Below are 23442 nucleotides of genomic sequence, written 5' to 3'. Positions count from 1 at the left end.
ACTCACATATTTCTCAAAAGAAAAATCACACAATACATGTAAAATAATAGACATAACACCGTGACTAATAACCGACAATGATGAACATAGTAGAACCAACATTTTATTGGTGGCCAGCCATAGTGTTGGGTTACACAACTCTTCCCTGCCTTTTACACTTCTTTCAAGAGACCTACTTTTTTCTAAGGTTGTTCTTGAAACTAGTGAAGGTATTTTAAATCTGTCTTGTGACTCCAAGGAAAAGTGTATTTTTGTGACAAATGTGTTTCGTTTTATTGGAATAAAATAACAACGGTGATCTTAATGGAACACACATACCATTTGCCTTGCTTTCTCCATCTAAAAACAGTTCATCACAAAAGATGTTGATGTTAGTACTTATGATTTTTGCTCACATGGGGGAGAAATCTACCATGGGGCCCCAGCCTTTGCAATATCTTTTCCCTTCCATGCTGCATGTCTATCCTCTTGCTGCTCATCTGTTCTTTTCCCCCCCTCCCTTGGGGAACATGTCTGGGATGTTTTTGGGAATGTTCTGCACTGTCTGTAGCTGACATAACAACAATCTCACCACTCTTTTTCCTTTCTTTTTCCTTTCTTTGTTCACTTTCTCCTATCCTTCCTCCACTTCACCGTTTGAGGTTCCCCTTTTCTCTTCTTCCTCGCTGTGCACTCCTGAAGGCGGCCCCATGCATCTGACATGTAACAGGTGACTGGGTAACACGTAATTCCTAGCCCTGGTTCGACAGGTAAGTTTCGCACTTACCCCCTCTGTCAGGTGTTCGGGATGTATCACCTGAGGTGTGAATAATCACCTAAGTTGGGTATACCCCCTTCTGAAGGGGGACCCCAGTTGGAAGGAGCCTGTCATCAGAGACATTGGCAGTTGTTGGGGATTTTCTCGCAATGAGCCAATCATCTTCACAATCAACATCTACAAAATATAAATGGAATGAGGCTAACGATTCAGAGATCCTCCCAGCTGCACCACGGTTCCTCCGATTTCACATACTGAAGATGATCAGTCCTTTGCAATGGTAAATCCAATTATTATTCAGAAAGGTGTTGATACAGTTGCTGGCTGTGTGAAATCCTGCTCTTGTTTATGGAATGGCACTTTGCTTTTGGAGACTACTTCTGGTTCTCAAGCACAACAACTGCTTGCCACTTCACTTCGCTAAGGCTATTGTTTCGTGTCGAGGCCCATCAAACACTGAATTCATCCCATTGTGTTATTTACACAAGGCTGCTTGAAGGTCTGACCGAGGCCAGAATCGAAACATACCTCTCTGATCAGGGTGTCACTGACCTCCATTGTGTGATGAAAAAGGTAGATGCCTCCTTAGTGCCCACATGCACTATCTTTCTCTCCTTCGATAGAGTGTTACTTCTGTCAAAGATCAAAGAACACTATGAGGTTGTTTCAGTCTAACAGTACATTCCAAACCTGATGCACTTCTACCAATGTCATCATTTCAACCCCACTCGAATGTCTTGTCAACACCAGGCCAAATGTGTCATCTGTGGTAGGAATGCGCACGAGGGCGATTGTCCACCTCATCCTCCCTGCTGTATCAACTGCAGTGGTGACCATGCCCCTTTCTCTTGAGATTGTCCCATGTATCTTGATGAGCGGGCTTTCAGGAGGTCTGGGTAAAGGAAAATGTTCCTCACCCACTCGCTTGCAAGTTATTGGCTAGTTGTAAACCCTGAATTCTAGAAGGACATAGCCACACACACACACACACACACACACACACACACAAAAAAAACCACACACACACACAAAACCACCCACTCACCCACCCACGCACACACACACACACACACACACACACACACACACACACACACACACACACAAGAAACCTCATATTCAGCTCTGAGGTTGCAAAATCGCCCAGTGTCATGGTAGGATCACAGTCCCCTTATCCTGCTGTGCAACAAGCTATCAAACTCTTGCCTCACAGGGCGAAGTCACCAGCTACATAACAGGCAGGCTAGAAAGGGTAGAAGGAATGCTCCCATGAAGACTTCCTACGACCCTCCATCCAACCAACACCTGAGCCTTCCTCTGCTAACCAGAAAGGCTCGAAGAAGTCCAACATAGGCAAACAGTTTTCTCCTCTGCCGACTTGAAGATTGTTTTTTGATGGTGTCGCCATGTGGTACCTTTGCCTGGCCTGCCTCCATGTCACCGGTGTGCACCACCAACCGTTTTTCTGTGTTGGGCTCCACAGACCGACAGCAGAAAGCCGATACTTTTGTGGACCTCATGGAGCAGGCTCCTCCTGTCTCGGTGTATTGTAACAGCGAGTCTTCGCAGACTGGCACTTTGCAGCCACTGAGGTGACGCCAACTCATTTTTTCCTCATCGTGACACTTCCAATGGTACGTTCATGGCCATAAATCCAACGAAGAGGATTTACAGCCGCTTTTAGAATTGCAAGAAACAAAGTGACGTCCTCACAACCGCTTTGAGATTTTGCATTTCCTCCTGTCCATTTTGATCTTCTGCCTCAGGTTGGCATTCCATCTCATGGGGGAGTCATGCTGCTCATAAGGGATGATGCTCATAGTCAACCAATCTCCCTGACTAGCCTTCTTCAAGCTGTTGCTGTTCGCCTTTTCCTTCCTCACTTGACCTTTTCCCTTTGTACATTTACATCCCTTCATCATTCGATGTTACCAGGGCTGACTTCCTCCAGCTTATTAGGCAGCTACTTCACCCATTCCTGCTGCCCTTCATCCCATTTCGGGTTCTCCCAGAACCTGTCCAAGAGGTGCCCTCTTGGCTGACATCCTTAATGAACTTAACCTTTTCTGCGTTAACACTGGAGCACCCACATTCCTTTCAGACTCCTCGCACCCTATCCCATTTGGACCTATCCTTCTGCACTGCCCATTGGCTTGAGTGGTCTGTTCTTTCTATCACCTACTCGAACGACCATTTGCCATGTGATATCCATTTTCTTACTCCTACCTCACCTCTGTGCACACCCAAATCACAGCTTACTAAGGCTGACTGGAGGCTTTACTCCCCCCTTCCCCTTCAACGAACACAATTTCCCCAGTTGTGATGACCAGGTGGAATATCTTACAAACATTATTTACTGCCGCAAAATGTTCCATTCCTTGTACTTCCTCTTTACCACATGATCTCACAGTCCCTTGTTGGAGTGAGGCGTGCCATGACACAATCCGCACTCTCTGCATTTTTAACCATCATCCTATGGCGGCAAACTGCACTCATTATAAACAGATGTATGCAAGTGTCGTCATGTCCTTCAGGATAACAAAAAAGATAGTTGGATTTTATTCACTAGTTTTTTTAACAGTTCCACCCCTTCTTCCGTCGTGTGGGCCAACCTCTGATGTCTCTCTGGTGCCAAGATCCATTCCCTAGTTCCTGGCCTGACAGTAGCAGACGATGCCATCATCGACCTTATTGCTATCTGCAACACCTTGGGCCACCATTTTGCGGAAATTTTGAGCTCCTCCCACTATCACCCTGCCTTTCCCCATTGGAAGCGAGTGGAGGCGTATCTTCTCAGAATCTTGAGTGTTACAATGCCACATTTACTGTGAGGGAGCTAGAGCATGCTGTCACTTCATCTAGATCTTCCGCCCAAGGGCCAGACACTGTTCACTTTCAGATGTTGCAGCACCTTTGTGTTGCTAGCAAGCACTTTGTGCTTAATATGTACAACTGCATCTGGGCAGAAAAATGTTCAAATGTGTGTGAAATCTTATGGGGCTTAACTGCTAAGGTCATCAGTCCCTAAGCTTACACACTACTTAACCTAAATTATCCTAAGGACAAACACACACACCCATGCCCGAGGGAGGACTCGAACCTCTGCCAGGACCAGCCGCACAGTCCATGACTGCAGCGCCTTAGACTGCTCGGCTAATCTCGTGCGGCGCATCTGGGCAAAGGGCAAGTTTCCCAGACACTGGTGGGAAGCCACTGTCGTATCCATACCCAAGCCCGGTAAGTACAAACACCTTCCTTCTAGCAACCATTCCATCTCTCTCACCAGCTGTGTTTGCAAGCTGATGGAACAAGTGATTCTTGCCTGGCTGGTATGGTGGCTCAAATCTCGCAATTTACTAACCACTGCACAGTGTAGATTTTGAGTGCGCTGTTCTGTAGTTGACCATCTTGTCACTTTGCACACCTGTGACATTAATGGTTTTCTGTGGAAATCCCATACTGTGGCCGTGTTTTTCCATTTGGAGAAAGTCTACAGCACCTGCTGGACAACTGGTATCCTTTCTACTCTACATTTGGGTCTTCCATGGCTTTCTATCCCGTTTCCTTGAGGAATTTTTAAAAGACCAAGTTTTCAAAGTACGTTTGGGTTCTGCCTTGTCGGACACCTTTATCCAGGAAAACCGTGTGCCTCAGGGTTCTGTCCTGAGTGTCGTCTTCTTTGCCATCACCATTAACCCTATAATGATCTGTCTCCCACTGGCCATCCCCGGCTCCCTTTTTGTTGACGATTTTGTGCACTATTGCAGTCCTTCATGAACCTGTCTCATTGATTGGTGTCTTCAGCAATGTCTCGATTGTCTTTAATCATGGAGCATCGACAGTGGCTTTCATTTTTCCAATGACAAAACTGTTTGTATGAACTTCTGGTGGCGCAATTGGTTTCTCCCACCATCTGTACATCTTGGGCCTGTTGCTCTTCTTTTCATTGAAAATCTGAAATTCCTGGGTCTCACACTCAATAGGAGACTCTGTTCGTCCTCCCACATGTCTTACCTGGCAGCCTGCTGTATGCAGTCCCTCAATGTCCTACGTGTCCTCAATGGTACTTTCTGGGGTGCAGATCGAACCACCCTCCCCATTTTGTACTGGTCCCTTGTCTGTTCGAAACTAGACTGTGGATGCATCTACATGTCCATACCTATTATGCTGTCTCAATACTATCCACCATCGTGGCATCTGTTTGGCCACTGGCGCCTTTTACACTAGCCCGGTTGAGAGTCTGTATGCATTAAGCTGCTGAACTACTGCCGTGAGTGCCTCCTCAGCAGATATGCATGCCATTTGTCTGCCATGCATGGCCGCCCATCCTATGCCGTCTCCTTCCATGATTCCTTTGATCACCAGTATGGGGTGTGTCCCTCTTCTCTGTTACCTCCTGTATTTAGCTTTTGGCTCTTGCTCTGGCAGATGAACTTCACGTTTCCTGCAACTTTCCTGTTGGGTGTGGACACTTCCCCACCTTGGCTTCGCGTGGCGACGCGTGTTCACCTTGGCCTTCATTCACTTCCTAAGGACCCTACACCAGCCTTGCTCCTTCGCCTATAGTTTCACAACCTTCACATGGAATTTGCGATAGTACCTATGTGTACACTGACCATGGTGTCGGGTGTTCCTTCATCGTTGGCACCCTCATTTTTTGGTATCGCTTCCAGCACACTGCTCAGTATTTATAGCCGAGCTCTTTGCCCTATATCAGGCCACAGAGTACAGCCGGTGACACAGGCTTTTCAACTGTGTCATCTGTTCAAACTCTCTCAGCACCCTACAGAGCCTCTGTGGATTGTACACTGTCTATCTCTTAGTGCAATGGCTCCAGGAAAGCTTGCACTTGCTCACTCTTGATGGAGCCACCGTGACGTTTACGTGGGTTCCTGGTCATGTCGGTCTGACAGGAAACGAGGCTACTGACGCTGCTGCCAAGGCTGCAGTCCTTGTACCTCAGCCCACTAGTTCTTACATTCCCTCCAATGATCTCTGTATTGCCATCTGTCAAGAGGTGGTGTGACTTTGGCATCACCACTGGTCCTCCCTTCATGGGAACAACCTCTGAGTTATTAAGTGTCTCTCAGTAGCTTGGATGACCACCTCTCGCCTCTTCCGCCATGAGAAGGTCATTTTAACTAGGTTGCATATTGGGCACTGCCTTTTTAGCCATCGCCATTTGTTAAGTGCCCCTCCCCCACCACTTTGTGCACATTGTGCCCAGCATTTAACTGTCTGCCATTTCCTGGCGGAATGCCCTATTGCTGACCAGTTATGTTCCTGTTTGAGTTTGCCATCTGAGTTATTGGCCGTTTTAGCGAATGACGCTTGAGCTATTGACTCCATTTTACTTTTTATCCATTGTAGCAATGTGGCAAAGGCCATTTAATTTTTAGTTCTGGACCTTCATTTCTGTATTGCGTATTTTATAGACCTTTCTCCATGTCCCTGGCGCATATGACCCTAGTTGTTTTTATGTCCTAAAACAAAACAAAACATAACGGGGGAGAAATACGTAAGTCCTTACATTTCTTTGTCACTTATGACTTTACTTACCCTTGAGATCTCAAAATTTGTCAGGTAAAAATGGTAAAACTTGTCAGGAAATCAGGGAAATATCAGGGAATTTCACTTGAGGAAACTTGAGGCAACCCTCGTATGTTAAGCAACATTTTCATTAACTCTAATGATTTGGCTTTAGAGCACACTGAAGGAGTGGAAATTTAAAAAGAAGTGTTAAGCAAAATGCCTTCATTCCACATAATTTGTATTCACTACATTGGATATTCTCTGGTCAACTTTTGGTTGGTGGATGACAATATTTTATTGGTTTAAAGTGTAGGAGTGTGTCTATACAGAACCATTAAGCACCATGGACTAAGGATGAGAGTTGATCGTTAAACTACTTCAATAAGACCAAAATGATGATGTATGATTATTGTGATGGTCTTAAATCACTCAAAAAATTCACATGCATTTTGCAACTGAAAACTAATGAACTGATGTACTCAGTTGAATGGTACATGTAAAAGTAAATAGCTAGTGTGTCTCAAACAGAAAGGCTGTAAACAACACACAGTTGTCATTTTAACCTTAAATGTTCAACCATCCAAATTGTGAGAATTCTTATTTTGAATGTGGAAAACAGAAGAAAGACAAATTGGTTAGAGAGAGATATGAAATGAGAATATCATAATGAGAGTTCTGAAACTGAAATTTACTTGACATGTTTTCAGGTGAGCTGACAGAATGTGAACTAACAACATTCTTTGCTCGAGTCCGTGTATGAGAGTTGCCCAGAAAGTAATGCACTGCAATTTTTTTCTCAGCTGAAAACAATGCTACGAATGCAAAACATTACGTATGTGTTATTTGAAGTCTCCTGAGTGAGTGTGCCAAGTTTCCGGCACTCTCAACAGGTAGTGTAGCTGCAGGACAGTTTCAAGATGGCATCTACAGCTGACATACATTACAAGCAATCTGCCGTCATTGAATTTCTCGCTACAGAGACAGAAACTCTGGGGAATATTCACAAACACTTGTGCAAAGTCTGTGGAACATCTCCTGTCGACAGAAGTACAGTCAGTCGCTTGGCACAGAGGGTGAGGTCATCAGAAGGCAGTTCGGCAGAGCTCCATGATTTGCAGTGGTCGGGGAGACCATCCCTGGCTGAAGCACCTGACCAGGCCCCCTCAGACTTCCACTTGTTTGGGCTATTAAAGGATGCCATTCATGGAAGACGTTTTGAGTACGATGAGGAGGTGATTTACAAAATGAAGCACTTGCTCTGCCATCAGGACAAGGATTGTTACTGACAGGGCATACATGCCCTCATTTCCCACTGGAGGAAGGCCATAGAACAGGGTGGAAATTATGTGGTAAAATAGGGTGTGTAGATAAAACATCTTCTTTCCTGTGTGTAATTCTCATTATGTTCAGTGAAGAATTGTTGAAGAAAAAATGCAGTGCATTACTTTCTGGGCAACCCTTGTTATAAGAAACAGCGTCAACAATAACGTACTGAAAGACAGATAAATGAAATAAGAAAACAGGCAGGATATATTTGAAAAAATAAAGTTGAAGATTGTAATCTATGGAGAAGTCTTGAAGGGTCCTTTTTCCAGCAGTTCATGAACAGTGACTGCTTCTGCTATAGTGTCAGCTACATTTATGACCTGCTCTCTTGTGTTGGTTTGGCATTGTAAATGGAGCAGTAAGTTGATTGTATTGTGTTGGTATGAAGCTTGTTCTTATACTCTACCACTGTAGCTGTTACTGCAATTTATTTTTTTCTATTATTGACAATGTCATTATTATGATGTCTGTATACACAGTATGTTTAGTGAACAGATATCAATATAACATGTTGTTGTTGTTGTTGGGGTCTTCAGTCCTGAGACTGGTTTGATGCAGCTCTCCATGCTAATGTATCCTGTGCAAGCTCCTTCATCTCCCAGTACCCACTGCTACCTACATCCTTCTGAATCTGCTTAGTGTATTCGTCTCTTGGTCTCCCTCTACGATTTTCACCCTCCACGCTGCCCTCCAATGCTAAATTTGTGATCCCTTGATGACTCAGGACATGTCCTACCAACCGATCCCTTCTTCTAGTCAAGTTGTGCCACAAACTTCTCTTCTCCCCAATCCTATTCAATACCTCCTCATTAGTTACGTGATCTACCCACCTAATGTTCAACATTCTTCTGTAGCACCACATTTCGAAAGCTTCTATTCTCTTCTTGTCCAAACTATTTATTGTCCATGTTTCACTTCCGTACATGGCTACAAACCATTCAAATACTTTCAGAAATGACTTCCTGACACTTAAACCTATACTCGATGTTAACAAATTTCTCTTCTTCAGAGACACTTTCCTTGCCATTGCCTGTCTACATTTTATATCCTCTCTACTTCGACCATCATCAGTTATTTTGCTCCCCAAATAGCAAAACTCCTTTACTACTTTAAGTGTCTCATTTCCTAATCTAATTCCCTCAGCATCACCTGACTTAATTCGACTACATTCCATTATCCTCGTTTTGCTTTTGTTGATGTTCATCTTATATCCTCCATTCAAGACACTGTCCATTCCGTTCAACTGCTCTTCCAAGTCCTTTGCTGCCTCTGACAGAATTACAATGTCATGGGCAAACCTCAAAGTTTTTATTTCTTCTCCCTTCTTATATTCTTCTTGAAGTCTGAGGGTATTTCGCCTGGTTCGTACATCTTGCTCACCAGATGGTAGAGTTTTGTCAGGACTGGCTCTCCCAATGCGTCAGTAGTTCAAATGGAATGTTGTCTACTCCCGGGGCCTTGTTTCGACTCAGATCTTTCAGTGCTCTGTCAAACTCTTCACGCAGTATCGTATCTCCCATTTCATCTTCATTTACATCTTCTTCCATTTCCATAATATTGCCCTCAAGTACATCGCCCTTGTATAGACCCTCTGTATACTCCTTCCACCTTTCTGCTTTCCCCTCTTTGCTTAGAACTGGGTTTCCATCTAAGCTGTTGATATTCATACAAGTGGTTCTCTTTTCTTCAAAGGTCTCTTTAATTTTCTGTAGGCAGTATCTATCTTACCCCTAGTGAGATAAGCCTCTACATCCTTACATTTGTCCTTTAGCCGTCCCTGCTTAGACATTTTGCACTTCCTGTCGATCTCATTTTAGAGACGTTTGCATTCCTTTTTGCCTGCTTCATTTACTGCATTTTTATATTTTCTCCTTTCATCAATTAAATTCAATATTTCTTCTGTTACCCAAGGATTTCTACTAGCCCTCATCTTTTTACCTACTTGATCCTCTGCTGCCTTCACTACTTCATTCCTCAGAGCTATCGATTCGTCTTCTACTGTATTTCTTTCCCCCATTCCTGTCAATTGTTCCCTTATGCTGTCCCTGAAACTCTGTACAACCTCTGGTTCTTTCAGTTTATCCAGGTCCCATCTTCTTAAATTCCCACCTTTTTGCAGTTTCTTCAGTTTTTATCTACAGTTCATAACCAATAGATTGTGGTCAGAGTCCACATCTGCCCATGGGAATGTCTTACAATTTAAAACCTTGTTCCTAAATCTCTGTCTTACCATTATATAATGTATCTGATACCTTTTAGTATCTCCAGGCTTCTTCCATGTATACAACCTCCTTTTATGATTTTTGAACCAAGTGTTAGCTATGATTAAGTTGTGCTCTGTGCAAAATTCTACCAGGCGGCTTCCTCTTTCATTTCTTAGCCCCAATCCATATTCACCTACTATGTTTCCTTCTCTCCCTTTTCCTACTCTCGAATTCCAGTCACCCATGACTATTATATTTTCGTCTCCCTTCACTACCTGAATAATTTCTTTTATCTCGTCATACATTTCTTCAGTTTCCTCGTCATCTGCAGAGCTAGTTGGCATATAAACTTGTACTACTGTATTAGGCATGGGCTTCGTGTTGCCCCTGCAACTACTGAAAAGGCTGCTGCCCCTCTTCAGGAACCACACGTTTGTCTGGCCTCTCAACAGATACCCCTCCGTTGTGGTTGCACCTACGGTACGGCAAGGTCCATGGTTCATGGGGGGTATATATATAACGTATATATAACGTGCTAAATTATTTATAAACTTCATTGAAAATATTCTTAATTTGTCACTGATAAATGCTATAACAAGTTAAACAATGGAAAGTCCTGGATGGATTATCAAATATATGGAAAGGATAGAGTGCTTCTCACCATATGAAGGAAGCATTGAATCATAGACAGGCGCAATGAAAATAGAATGGTAAAACTTTAAAAGGGTAGGAAATATACGCATGTGCATGGCCACTGTTTCCGGGTGCTAGAGCCCGATTCTAGTGCACTGAGATTGTGGCCATGATTGTGAGAGTTGTGAAGCTGTGTCAGTCTTCTATTGAAGATGGACTTTGTCTGAAAGCATAAATATTTTAGCTGTCTTTTTCATCGTGCCTGTCTGCAAGTCAGTGCTTCCGCAGTATGTTAAATAGTAACCTAGCCTTTCAATATTGTTGCGATAATGAGTTATTATCTTTACAAAACAACTTTAAAACTAGTGTAAATGTTCCTGCACAATACTGACCATATGAAAATGAATGTCAAAGTCTTTCTAACAAGATCCCTTTTATTTTCTTTATGAAGTTTTTGGTACTGCCAACATCATTTGCCCATGAACAAAAACTCTGAACTATACCCTGAAGTAGCTGCAAGGTTTGTAGTACCATAGAAGACTATTCAGGCCAAATCATAACTTCAAAGCCAGTAATTCTGTCCCATTTTTGTGGATATTTGTAAGACGTGCTGAGAAATATTAGCAATTTGTGAAGTATATATTTAGATGAATGGTGAGTGTTTTATTTAATGTTTGTGATACTTTATATAACAGTGGAAAACATAAAACCATATGGTGACACATAGCTAGTTTCTCTAGGATTACACCAAGAGGTCACAAAACTTATCATCTGTACTCAACAAATGTATCACTGTCAAAGATGTCAAATACCCTTACATGTGTTAAAAGGCTTATCACTTTGTAATCTAAGAATAGCAAAAGCACTTCACCTACACTAATATCAGATGGCAAATCCATCAGAAGCCCACCTTTTCCGTTGAACAGAAATGACTGTTTGTTCCACTGGATTTAATGAATCACCAACAGAGTTTAGTTCTTCTTCGTCTGCAGCAAGTTCTTCCAATATGTCATCAAGATCTTCACTTACATATGATACCTCCATATCGGAGGTTGAAAGTCATTACAGGTAGTCATACATGACTTGGAAAACCTGGGTAATACAAAGAGATAAATGCATGAATGGCCAGCTAAGAGACAGCTCAACTATCTAGTTGCCAAACATGCCACCCAGCATGGTATGGTTGACTCCAATAAGTACTTCACAGCATGTGCTATCTGAATTCTTCCAAATAAATTCTAGATTTTATGATTTGTGCCTGTGGGAACTTTCCCTAGAACATAAACCTTCATTACCGTAACACCACTGTCACGCTCTGGCCTCAACCTTCAATAGTCTCTGTCACCACTTACCTATACCCCCTTCCCTTCTTCCACTCCAGCCTCACACACGACTTCTACGCCCCCCTCCCCCCCCCCCCCCCCCCAACCCATTCTCTGTCATAGCCCTTTCCCCTTCTCAGCCCTCCCCCACTCACTGTACTGCCTTCTGGTGCTGCACCTGGCAGGTTACCTTTGTATCCAGCAGAAGGTCCATGCAGGGTCCCACAAGCAGCACTACCACGGAACATTTAGACTGCAATCTAATGAGGGCAATTGATGGTTGCCTGTCAGGGCTAAAAATTGGTACAAAATATTTGTTTGTTTCATGTATAATGCAGAGTGAAGTCACACTGCTCTTGATGTAATCACAACATATGGTAATTGTGGAGACATGGCCACAATATAGGTCTCTCAAGGTTAGCTGCTCTAAATGAACAACCGTTCTTTTTCTCTAAGCAGTATTACACATTGCTTTTTGGTTTACAGCAATGGTACTCCTTTACCATAGTGTAATGCTTATTTTTGTCAGTATATCGTTTTAATTTTTTTGGAAATGTAGTGTAAGGTTTATGTGCTGCATTTAGCAAATCGTGATAGAGAAATGATATACCTAATTGCAAAAATGTTTTTGTATTATCTCATGTTGTTGGAAATTGCCAGTGATAAAGAAACAGAATTGACAATGTTCCATGTGTGTTCCCTTTTGTTGAACCTTGCTTCCTTTATCTTTTCTAATAATTACTGATTATGTCTCTGTGCAGTGGAAGATGAATCCAGAACATTTGCCTCTTGTGGAGGTAGTAATTGATCCATGTCTTGCAAAAGTCCTTCGCCCTCATCAAAGAACTGGCATAATATTTTTGTATGAATGTATGCTTGAAATGAGACAACCGAACTATTCTGGAGCAATATTGGCAGATGAGATGGGACTGGGGAAGACACTACAGTGTGTTACACTTGTTTGGTAAGTTTGGAAAAAGCATTCCAAATATGTTCTTAGCAGTATTTTGTATATGCTAGTATTGTACTGTCAATTATTAGCATTGACCCCCTTGGTGATGGGTTTTGAACTGCTGTAATTTATTGTTCCACTGTTTACTTCAAATGCACGTTCTTAAAGTGATAATTAATGATTGTTGTATACATAATTATCTAAAAAGAATATTCCACTATTAATGTGATATATTGTCTGATTTAAACTAGCTGACATTTGATGTTTAAGCTCCAAAGTTGTGGTATTGTCGCATCAAGTCCATTCTACAGCCAGCTGTCACTGTGCTTCATTCTCCACACTGATAGAAAATCACTTTCAGGCCCCTATCTCCTACAAAAATCAAGTGAAAAATATAATTCACATGCGATGTAGATCTCTGTAGTGTTTTTCAACATATCAAAACTGTGTTCTTAATTTTGATTAGGGAAAAGCGTTACATTGAAATTTTTTGAAACGTTAAATTTTCCCATTCACAAACAGCTTCAGACTTATCATGTCATACTTCAAAAACTAATCCTCGCACAACAGTACTTTTTGTTTATTTATTTATTTTCCCTGTTGATGACTAAAATATCTTGCTCAGCAACAAATCTTAAAATTCTCATACTGCACTATATGTCCTGTATATATGCTTCTGAAAGTGGCGTATTTATGCAGTCGTGTCAATATTGAACTTATAACAAGTGTGAAGTTTAAAGTCTTTATCTCTACAAAAATAATGTAAAAATTCTGAAATTTACATATAGTATCACTATTAGTGGTATCTTCAAGCACATCAAAAATCTTTTCTTAATTTTAGTTAGGGCCAGTGCTACGTTGGTTATTGATATGAAAGAAATTCTCACGTCTGGAAAAGTTTCCTTCTTATCATTGCGTATCTAGAAAACTGTTACATGTGTGAAATAACATCTTGATGTCTACACAAAATGAAATATATTTAAAATGCAGTGTAATGTACCTTAAGGAGATAACGGTAGGTGGCTGAACAATATTCCTTAGTCTCGCAGCAGGAAAGAGAAATTGGTCGATCTCAAGTCACAAACACAAGGTTTAATGGAAGTAAGACGTTCATTAAAGTATGCAATATACTACATACTAATTAGACAGTTGGAAAACACTACTTAATTCAGAGTCAGAGTAGCAGATATTGTGAAGTCTTAGACACACTGCTGTAGTGCACCTTCCTTGTTCCATGCTTTCTGTATGCCTTTTGCCATTCGTCTCATCTCACTTTTTCAGCTGCCTCCTTCAGAAGCCGTTCGTCTTTGGTCAACCTAAATTTTTTATTTTCTGCAGCAATATGATGACTAACCTGAGTCCAAATCAGTTCTGTTGCATTGAAGTTGCAATGGTTGGGAGGCAATCTGAGAACTTAATGCCCTTATTTTTTTGCTATTTAATCCATAATGTAAACTGGCTTCTTTGGCTTGTGTTGTGACACAAGTTCTAATAACTGTGTCCTTGTTAAATTACTGTCAAATCATATCTTTTAAGTTTCTCTAGCCAGTAAACACTGTTGTTTTTCTTTGTTGCCTTTGCAGACATCTTATCTTGTATAACCAAATGACATGAAGTGTTATCCATGACAATTTTTGAGGTTTTTGTTAAGTTTTGAAGCACAATGTCTTCAAACCATATCATAAAAAGGACAATCTACTACCCTGAAGTAGGTCCAGTGTTGCAAGGGTAGTGTGTAGCATTTTGAGTGTTGGATACTCATTCCCTGAATAATATGCATAGATCTGATGATGAATTTCATCTTTCTGAAAAGAGCTGACATTTGTGACCCTCTTGTAGTGGCACCTCTTCTTCCCAGGTGTCTCCAGTTTAGATGACTCACCTGATTCTTCTTTCGCAAATTTCTCCTTGCAGATTCTTATAACTGATTGTTCATTGATTTTTAGAGCATCTGAAGTTCACTCCACCACTTTATCCAAATGAAGTAGACGTGTTCCTGCATTACTCTCTCTCTCAAAATACTTCCTCATAGAACACACGAATTCACACAACTTGACTGTGTATAACCATGCCATGACCAGCACTTTTTGCAAGTTTCCTAGGAGTTTGCAGCCTTGGTCTGCCCTCTTTTGACTACTTTCGTCACACATTGTGAGGGACATGAAGCTGAAAGTCACCCAAATCTCTTACTACAATGGCTCACTAAGGGCTGGATGGCATAAGGCTTCAAGCAGCGCAGCACAGCGGAAGTGGCAACGCAGTGGAAGCTGACAGTGCCAGGGTCCCATTGGTGTACTGGTGGCAGGAGCCTTGCGGCTTGCTACCTGTCAGGTGACAACTAGTTTAAATAACCATATAAATAAGTCATAAGTTAAATATAATGGTTGCATTGCTATGTCTGGTAGATATAATGCTTTTCTTGGGATTTTTTATTTTGTCAGAAGCACCAGCATTTCAGATAAATATTTCTCATGGATTACGAAGCTCTTGAGTGATTCCCTGCACTATATTGGCCATTCTATTCATAGACTGCTCCTACTGTCTGCAAATCATCTGATGTTCTGACATACACTTTTCTTCTAGCTGTCTCTAAAGGAACAGCTGCAACGAAGTTAAATGTAAGTGTCTCATTGGCCAATACTTCTTTGAGATCTGATAATCTAATGATATGAAATTACTAAAGATTGGTACATCTGCTTACTAACTACGAAGAAGTGTACTGCAAGCTGGTCTGAAATGGCTACTTTTACTGCTGTCTTGTTTGACTGTCAGTCCTGAAACAGAAAACACTCTAAGCATTTAAGGTAACAAGACTCATATTGCATTGTGCAAGTAAGAGCAACCACTATCTATACATCCCTACATAATTTCTTGTAGGGCTTTTTGTTGGCTCACTATTAAAATCACAGTGACCTCTTGGTGAACTTTTTGACTGGAAGTTGAGTATAGCATGTGTATTATAAATTAAAGTAAATTAGCCTAATACCATGTCACAAGAATACAATGAACAGCCATGGAAATTTTGTGGACAGATTAACCCCATTTCCATATCCAAGGACATGTCAATACGCAGAATTGCAGAATGTGGGCAACAGAAAATCTGCACTCACATCAGCTGGTACCAATTCAGTCTTTAAAGGTAACTATTGTGCAGGCTGACAGCATCATTTATTGTAGGGCTGTATTTTTTAGACGAGACGAGTCCTGCACATCTTGTTACCCATTCTGTCACTGGTAAAAAGCTTTCTGTACTTAGTAACAAGGCTTCCAATAGGCATCTGCCATGTTCCACACCCACAAGAATCATCTCATTTTTTGGGTCTATGAAATGAAAACTGAATCTAATCTAATCTAAGCTAATCTATCATATCAGATACTTAAAGAAGGGATATTTGTAGATCTGCAGATCAGAAATTTATTGAAAGACAATTTGTTTGGAAGTGCAGTGAATCCAGTGGAAAAAAGACTTGGGTTTTGTTTAAAGTACTAATCTCCAACTTTTTGGCCACAGTAAACTCCTAAATTATAAAATCATGCTTAAAACAATGTTGCAGAGTTTTGTGAAATTTGGTTCTAACATGAGTGTGAAGCTTCATTTTCTGTGTTTACTTATTTATTTGTTTCCTGCAAACCTTGGTGATATCAGTGAAGACCAACGATGATGGTTCCACCAGGACATCAAGAAGGTGGAAAAGAGGTGCTAGGGAAGAGGAATGCAAACAGAGTGGCTGACTTCTGTTTTATGCTAAAGAGAGATGGCACTGATGACACAAACAAACAAGGAAGAGAAGTTTTGCACCATTCAGAAAAACATGATGCAATGAAGAAATTAAATTGTCAGTTGTGTGTGTTCTAATAATTATTAGCATTTTTAAGGGAGCATGCATCATTGTCAACACTAATGCATTGTGTATTGATTCTATACAAAGTTACAAAATATGTTTTAATGCAATTATAAATATTCCCTGTTAGAAGAAAAAGTCATTTCACTTAAAATTTAAGATGTGATTTGTACACAAATCTGACATGAACAGAAAAACCAAAATAAATTTTTCAAATCGAAATGAAAATTACTTTAAATATCACCTTACCGTCATAAAGAATTGTTACAAAAGTTTTAAAATGCAGTGTAGTGGTAATGTGTGAGTAGTGATGCTCTTTGTGGTCTGTGTGACAAACTGTCTTTTAGAGTTGGGAGTGGAGTGTATCAGTATTTAATGGCATGAGTGGAATAGAATGATGTCTTCACTTTCTAATTCACCTGTAGTTACATAACTTAAGTTTGATTTTAACCTATCTATGGTTGGAGTAAATTCACTTCAATGCATTTAAAACTTTTTGTAGTCTGGACTGATTTCCCCAGGTTGTAGTGCACTACTAAATAATGTGGGTGACACCTTTTTGTCTATAATCTTTCAGTTCACTGAAAAAAACTGAAGAATTTCACTACAAACTGGTATACACTGCACTCCACAAAGACTGACCTAAGACTGGCACAAAGACTGAACTAAACTGAATCCATGTGGTTGCTATGACAACATGTTAAATAACAGTCCAGTAACCAATTACATCACTCTGCATTACTGAACACATGATTTTGATTGCTTTACAATTAAAGATGATAGTATTGGGAAAAGTTAGATACATTATAAATTACTTTATATTATAGATACGCTTTACTCATAAAATATTTCAGAGTATTTTACAAGCTTGGTGAGAAATTATTCTGGCTTACTTTTTGTAACAGTGTTCTTAACTAATGTTTAAATTACTTACAAATTACAGTTGAAAATTTAATGCTGACATAATATTGTGCCTGTGTGTAAATTGTATTCCACAGCATACATAACTTTTGGTGTAGAAATTCATTAAGATTCGACACCATTACATAGAGATGACGATAATGCAAAAATGTTCTAAAATTTACTAATTTGTGTAATACTAATATCGTACTGGGGATTGAGACTTATATAAATACCAAATGTAAACTTAAATAAAGTCCATTTAGTGGTAAGCATGTGAATACACAAGTTAAACAGTGCACACAATGTGCAATGAGAATACACTACTGTGGTATTGGTTATTCATATTGACATTGAATCAGTCAGATCAGCAGGTGCTATCTGATTCTACCACATTACAACTTGTCAAGAGACCCAGAACTGTTTTTAATTTGAAATATCCTGTAACTTTGAATTTTTTTTCCCCACAATGTTGTAGTTGAGCAACACAATTTAATTATAGTCTACAATGACAGTTCAAAATGTTGCGACATCTTGGCTCCCCCACTCCAATTTAACTGACCTGTATTTCATGAACAGAACAGAACAGAAAATCTTCTGCTGCTTCTGTGAAGTTTGGAAAGTAGGAGACGAGGTACTGGCGGAAGTAAAGCTGTGAGGATGGGGCCTGAGTCATGCTTGGGTAGCTCAGATGGCAGAGCACTTGCCCGCGAAAGGCAAAGGTCCCGAGTTCGAGTCGCGGTCCGGCACACAGTTTTAATCTGCCAGAAAGTTTCATATCAGTGCACACTCTGCTGCAGAGTGAAAATCTCATTCTGTATTGAAGATGTTAGACATCAAGAAGACTGGAAAGACTGAATGTCTTCTTTAGGTATAATAATAGAGAAAAAGCTTTTCTTTTTAACCATCCATATACTGTGAACATATTTGGGCCAACTTCACTGTGAAATATATGTTGTCTCACCCTACACACAGTAACGTGCTTGGATCATCTTCCTTGGCATGCTGTCCACAGTTTGGTTGAGACATTGCTGCACATCCATTTAGTTGATTCCTGCCTTCTGGAAGATGATTTGTCATGAGATGAGAGCAGTGAATGCATGAATTATCATCTTGAAAGACAACCTCATCGTTGAAATTTTGACAGTGTGTTTGGCCTCCAAAAAGTCAGTGTACAATTGTTACAGTTGTCTCAAGGTACCGGAGAGCTATAATTTGTAGCTATTGGTCATCCTTACGTGATAGCTAGCGCTCGTCCTTATGTGATGTTGAGTACGGGGGATGACTACAAGGCATATTTTCGGTCTTCTGTGTTGTATGAAAGAGACTGAATATACAACTAATGTAACTGTGGTGTATATCAATACTGTGACAACTTTCTGTTCTGACAGCCCTTCTCGGCATAAAGCAACAATGTTTGCATTGACTAGGTCTGAGACGATTCATGAAGGCACATTGACAGACTTGACAATATATATGTGTTGTAATCGATAACTGTTTACAAAATACTGCAGAGGTGTGGTGGAAGTTGAGACAAATAATTTGATATAGGACATTTGGGATCTATCAAGTCGGGAAGCTACCTTAAATTGGCCTAGAAAAACCACCTAAGCTGCAGCGCTTGCATGTCACATGAGATTTTTAATCCTCTCTCTCTCTCTCTCTCTCTCTCTCTCTCTCTCTCTCTCTCTCTCTCTCTCTCTCTCCCCCCCCCCTCCCTCTCCCCCCCCCCCCCCCCCACCCCACCCCACCCCACCCTCCCTCTTTCTGTCTTTGTGCAAAGTATGGAAAAAAAATGTATAGGACCTTTTTTGTAGGAAATTTAATGTAGTTTAATTTTTTGCTAGGATACATTTTTGCTAGAGGCCATGGCCTTCAAGTTATTCAAGAGAAACTTACAAAAGTGACCTTACTGTTTACACTCTTTGTAAGTCACTTTGTCCTATTTTCATTTGGAGTAATTTGTGCTCTACTGAACTGGGATTGTATCTTCATTACACAGATGGCTATATGTTCATTACACAGATGGCTATATGTTGTAATTTCCTGTGGGTAAAAGGGTATTAAGAAAGAGATTTCTGATCTAATAAAGACCAACTGGAAGGCATGAGAGGGCTACAAACTGTTTTGGTGAGTTTTGTGGGACATAGATGCTTCTTGATATATAAAATAATTCATCACATTTCAGTGAAAACAGTTTAGTGATTTTACAAATAATTTGCGAAACTCTTTGTGTTGGTGTGTGGTTCATTTAAACTTGAGGACACCCAGAGCTATCATATTTGAAAACTGAGCAGTAGGAATAATAAAGTGGAAAATAGAGGTGTGAATGAATTAATTTAATTGAACTAAATTCACTGAAATGAATCAAATCAATGAGGATGAAATCAGTGACTTGGTGTGACTTGTGTCTTGATCCCTCTGAGATTATTGTTGATCAAGTGATTCCTTAATATTGTCACAGCATGAAATGATATCTGTGGAGTCCGTTCAGAAACACCATATCAGAATTTGGATTCGCTCTATTTCTTTCAAACCACTTCATGTTAGGGCAGTTCCATGTGGAAAATTTGTGTTTCATTTGAAATGGTATTCTGATAACCTGGCCCACATTAGGTTATAAAAATTTTTGTGAGAGTGGGGCTGATTAAAGTGACATAATATATAAAGCTTATATGAAGTTGAAACAATATTCAAACCAAAAGGGTAGCAGGATGATAGCCTATAGCAGGATGATAGCCTGTAGCAGGATGATAGCCTGCAACACATCCCTCCCCCCCCCCTTCTCCCCCTCTTCAGCCCCAGCACAGTGTCCCTGTGTTGCACCTAGCAGCGCATCACTGTCACTTCCACAGACAGTACAACAGCATATTCCCCCACCATTCTGCTGCCACCCCTCTCCCTCTTGCCTCTTGCCTCTTGCCTCTTGCCTCTTGCCTCTCCACACCAGACCGGTACCCCACTGCTCATCACAGCCAAGGTTGCTGCACACTGCAGGCAGGCCTCAGTGCCTTGAGACGACAAGAGCCACAAGTTTTAACTGAATGTGTACGAATATGTGTGTGTGTGTTTCCTATTATTGTTATTACATCTCAGATTTCCCATTGTTTGAGTTAGCTGAACTAATGTGGTTCATTAATTCTAGGGTATGGATTTTCCTGTTGTTCTGATGTTTGTATGATCTCAAAGATTAAACACTATCTACATCTTCCATTCCATTGTTTGAATGGAGAATTTCAATAGCTATGAAGAGGGTAGCTGCACTTGGAGGGGTGAGTGGTGGCTCTTATGGGCTGGAGGACCCAATGGAGACATTGCTCACAGTAAAGAAAGCTTTACTTGGTCTTTGTACATGCTTCATCATGACATGGCGAGGTGAGGCAGAACCCACATCACTCTGTTGACCCTGGCCATTGCTGATGTACAAGCAGTGGCTTCTGCCCTGCTGCAATGATGCTGTGTTGCTGATGGCGGGCCAATGGGCAGACAGCAGTCTCTGTATGCCACGGTCACATCTTCAGTGGTGTGCTACTTCTCCATCAGCAATGGCACCTGGACTGGCCCCTGGCCTCTGCGCGCATCCACTTCAGTGCCACTGAGACAGCTGTCCATGGGATTCAACCCACTGCACTATGGCAGGAATTGCATGGTGGCTGGCATTGTGGCACTAAATGCTGGGCAAGGGAATTCAGTGCTGGCAGCAGCATGTGCAGATGCAAGTTCGATGTGCCATGGCACTAAGTCCTGTGTGGAACTTTGTGCTGGTGGTGGCAGACACAGCCTTCTCTAGAACCCACGGCTGCTGCTGGTGATGCCCAGTTGTCTTGATGTCCGGCGTGGACCTGGCGAAGTGGTGGTGCTGCTTTACTCTGGTGATGAGAAAGTTTCTGTCTCAAAATTCAGACATACTTATATTGATCAGAAGTGCATTTGTTTCACTAAGACCTGGCACCTATTCAGACTACCCATAACAAGAGACTATACCTGGTGTGATGACACTGACCCGTCCACTACAGTTCTTACTGCTGCATACTGCAGTTTTCCACTGAGCATGCCAGCTTTATCTCACAATCCCCTTATGTGTATGCTGTGCAGCTGCTAATGCAATACTTTGTGGGCTTTCTCACTACTTTTTTTCTAAAAGGCTGGATAGTGACACTATGGTTTGTGGAGTTCTACAATAGGCACCAAATTGAATTTTATGAATGTACTGTTGTTGTTGTTGTGGTCTTCAGTCCTGAGACTGGTTTGATGCAGCTCTCCATGCTACTCTATCCTGTGCAAGCTTCTTCATCTGCTGCAACCTACATCCTTCTGAATCTGTTTAGTGTATTCATCTCTTGATCTTCCTCTACGATTTTTACCTTCCACGCTGCCCTCCAATACTAAATTGGTGATCTCTCGATGTCTCAGAACATGTCCTACCAACCGATCCCTTCTTCTAGTCAAGTTGTGCCACAAACTCCTCTTCTCCCCAATTCTATTCAATACCTCCTCATTAGTTGTGTGATCTACCCATCTAATCTTCAGCATTCTTCTGTAGCACCATATTTCGAAAGCTTCTATTCTCTTCTTGTGCAAACTATTTATCGTCCATGTTTCACTTCCATACATGGCTACACTCCATACAAATACTTTCAGAAACGACTTCCTGACACTTAAATCTATACTCGATGTTAACAAATTTCTCTTCTTCAGAAACACTTTCCTTGCCATTGCCAGTCTACATTTCATGTCCTCTCTACTTCGACCATCATCAGTTATTTTGCTCCCCAAATAGCAAAACTCCTTTATTACTTTAAGTGTCTCATTTTCTAATCTAATACCCTCAGTATCACCCGACTTAATTCGATTACATTTCATTATCCTCGTTTTGCTTTTGTTGATGTTCATCTTATATCCTCCTTTCAAGACACTGTCCATTCTGTTCAACTGCTCTTCCAAGTCCTTTGCTGTCTCTGACAGAATTACAATGTCATCGGCAAACCTCAAAATATTTATTTCTTCTCCATGGATTTTAATACCTACTCCGAATTTTTCTTTTGTTGCCTTCACTGCTTGCTCAATATACAGATTGAATAACATCGGGGAGGGGCTACAACCCTGTCTCACTCCCTTCCCAACCACTGCTTCCCTTTCGTGTCCCTCGACTCTTATAACTGCCATCTGGTTCCTGTACAAATTGTAAATAGCTCTTCGCTCCCTGTATTTCACCCCTGCCACCTTCAGAATTTGAAAGAGAGTATTCCAGTCAACGTTGTCAAAAGCTTTCTCTAAGTCTACAAATGCTAGAAACGTAGGTTTGCCTTTCCTTAACATAGCTTGTAAGATAAGTCGTAGGGTCAGTATTGCCTCACATGTTCCAATATTTCTATGGAATCCAAACTGATCTTCCCCGAGGTCGGCTTCTACTAGTTTTTCCATTTGTCTGTAAATAATTTGCGCTAATATTTTGCAGCTGTGACTTATTAAACTGATAGTTCGGTAATTTTCACATCTGTCAACACCTGCTTTCTTTGGGATTGGAATTATTATATTCTTCTTGAAGTTTGAGGGTATTTTGCCTGTCTCATATATCTTGCTCACCAGATGGTAGAGTTTTGTCAGGACTGGCTCTCCCAAGGCTGTCAGTAGTTCTAATGGAATGTTGGCTACTCCCGGGGCCTTGTTTCGACTCAGATCTTTCAGTGCTCTGTCAAACTCTTCACACAGTATCATATCTCCCATTTCATCTTCATCCACATCTTCTTTCATTTCCATAATATTGTCCTCAAGTGCATTGCCCTTGTATAAACCCTCTATATACTGCTTCCACTTTTGTGCTTTCCCTTCTTTGCTTAGAATTGGGTTTCCATCAATGCTCTTGATATTCATAAAAGTGGTTCTCTTTTCTCCAAAGGTCTCTTTAATTTTCCTGTAGGCAGTATCTATCTTACCTCTAGTGAGATAAGCCTCTACATCCTTACATTTGTCC

At 41.1% G+C, this 23442-nt stretch overlaps 1 protein-coding gene and 1 long non-coding RNA gene across 3 annotated transcripts in view; both read left to right on the top strand.

Annotated features, from left to right (window-relative positions):
- Positions 1-23442, top strand: part of LOC124787908 (DNA repair and recombination protein RAD54B-like) — a 332405-nt gene that overhangs the window by 123579 nt on the left and 185384 nt on the right. For both annotated transcript variants that reach the window (XM_047254891.1, XM_047254890.1), the window contains exon 6: positions 12536-12738. In XM_047254891.1, the coding sequence (XP_047110847.1) occupies positions 12536-12738 (203 nt within the window). The remainder of the gene's footprint in view (positions 1-12535; positions 12739-23442) is intronic.
- On the top strand, positions 13911-16399 carry LOC124787911. Its single transcript, XR_007016033.1, has 3 exons — positions 13911-15057; positions 15255-15344; positions 16373-16399. It is a non-coding gene; the product is annotated as an uncharacterized LOC124787911 (long non-coding RNA).

Source organism: Schistocerca piceifrons, chromosome 3 (genome assembly GCF_021461385.2).
Source record: "Schistocerca piceifrons isolate TAMUIC-IGC-003096 chromosome 3, iqSchPice1.1, whole genome shotgun sequence".
In the NCBI taxonomy this organism is placed as follows: Eukaryota; Metazoa; Arthropoda; class Insecta; order Orthoptera; family Acrididae; genus Schistocerca; species Schistocerca piceifrons.
Note: the sequence above shows the minus strand (reverse complement) of the source record. Positions and strands in the feature narration are given on the sequence as shown.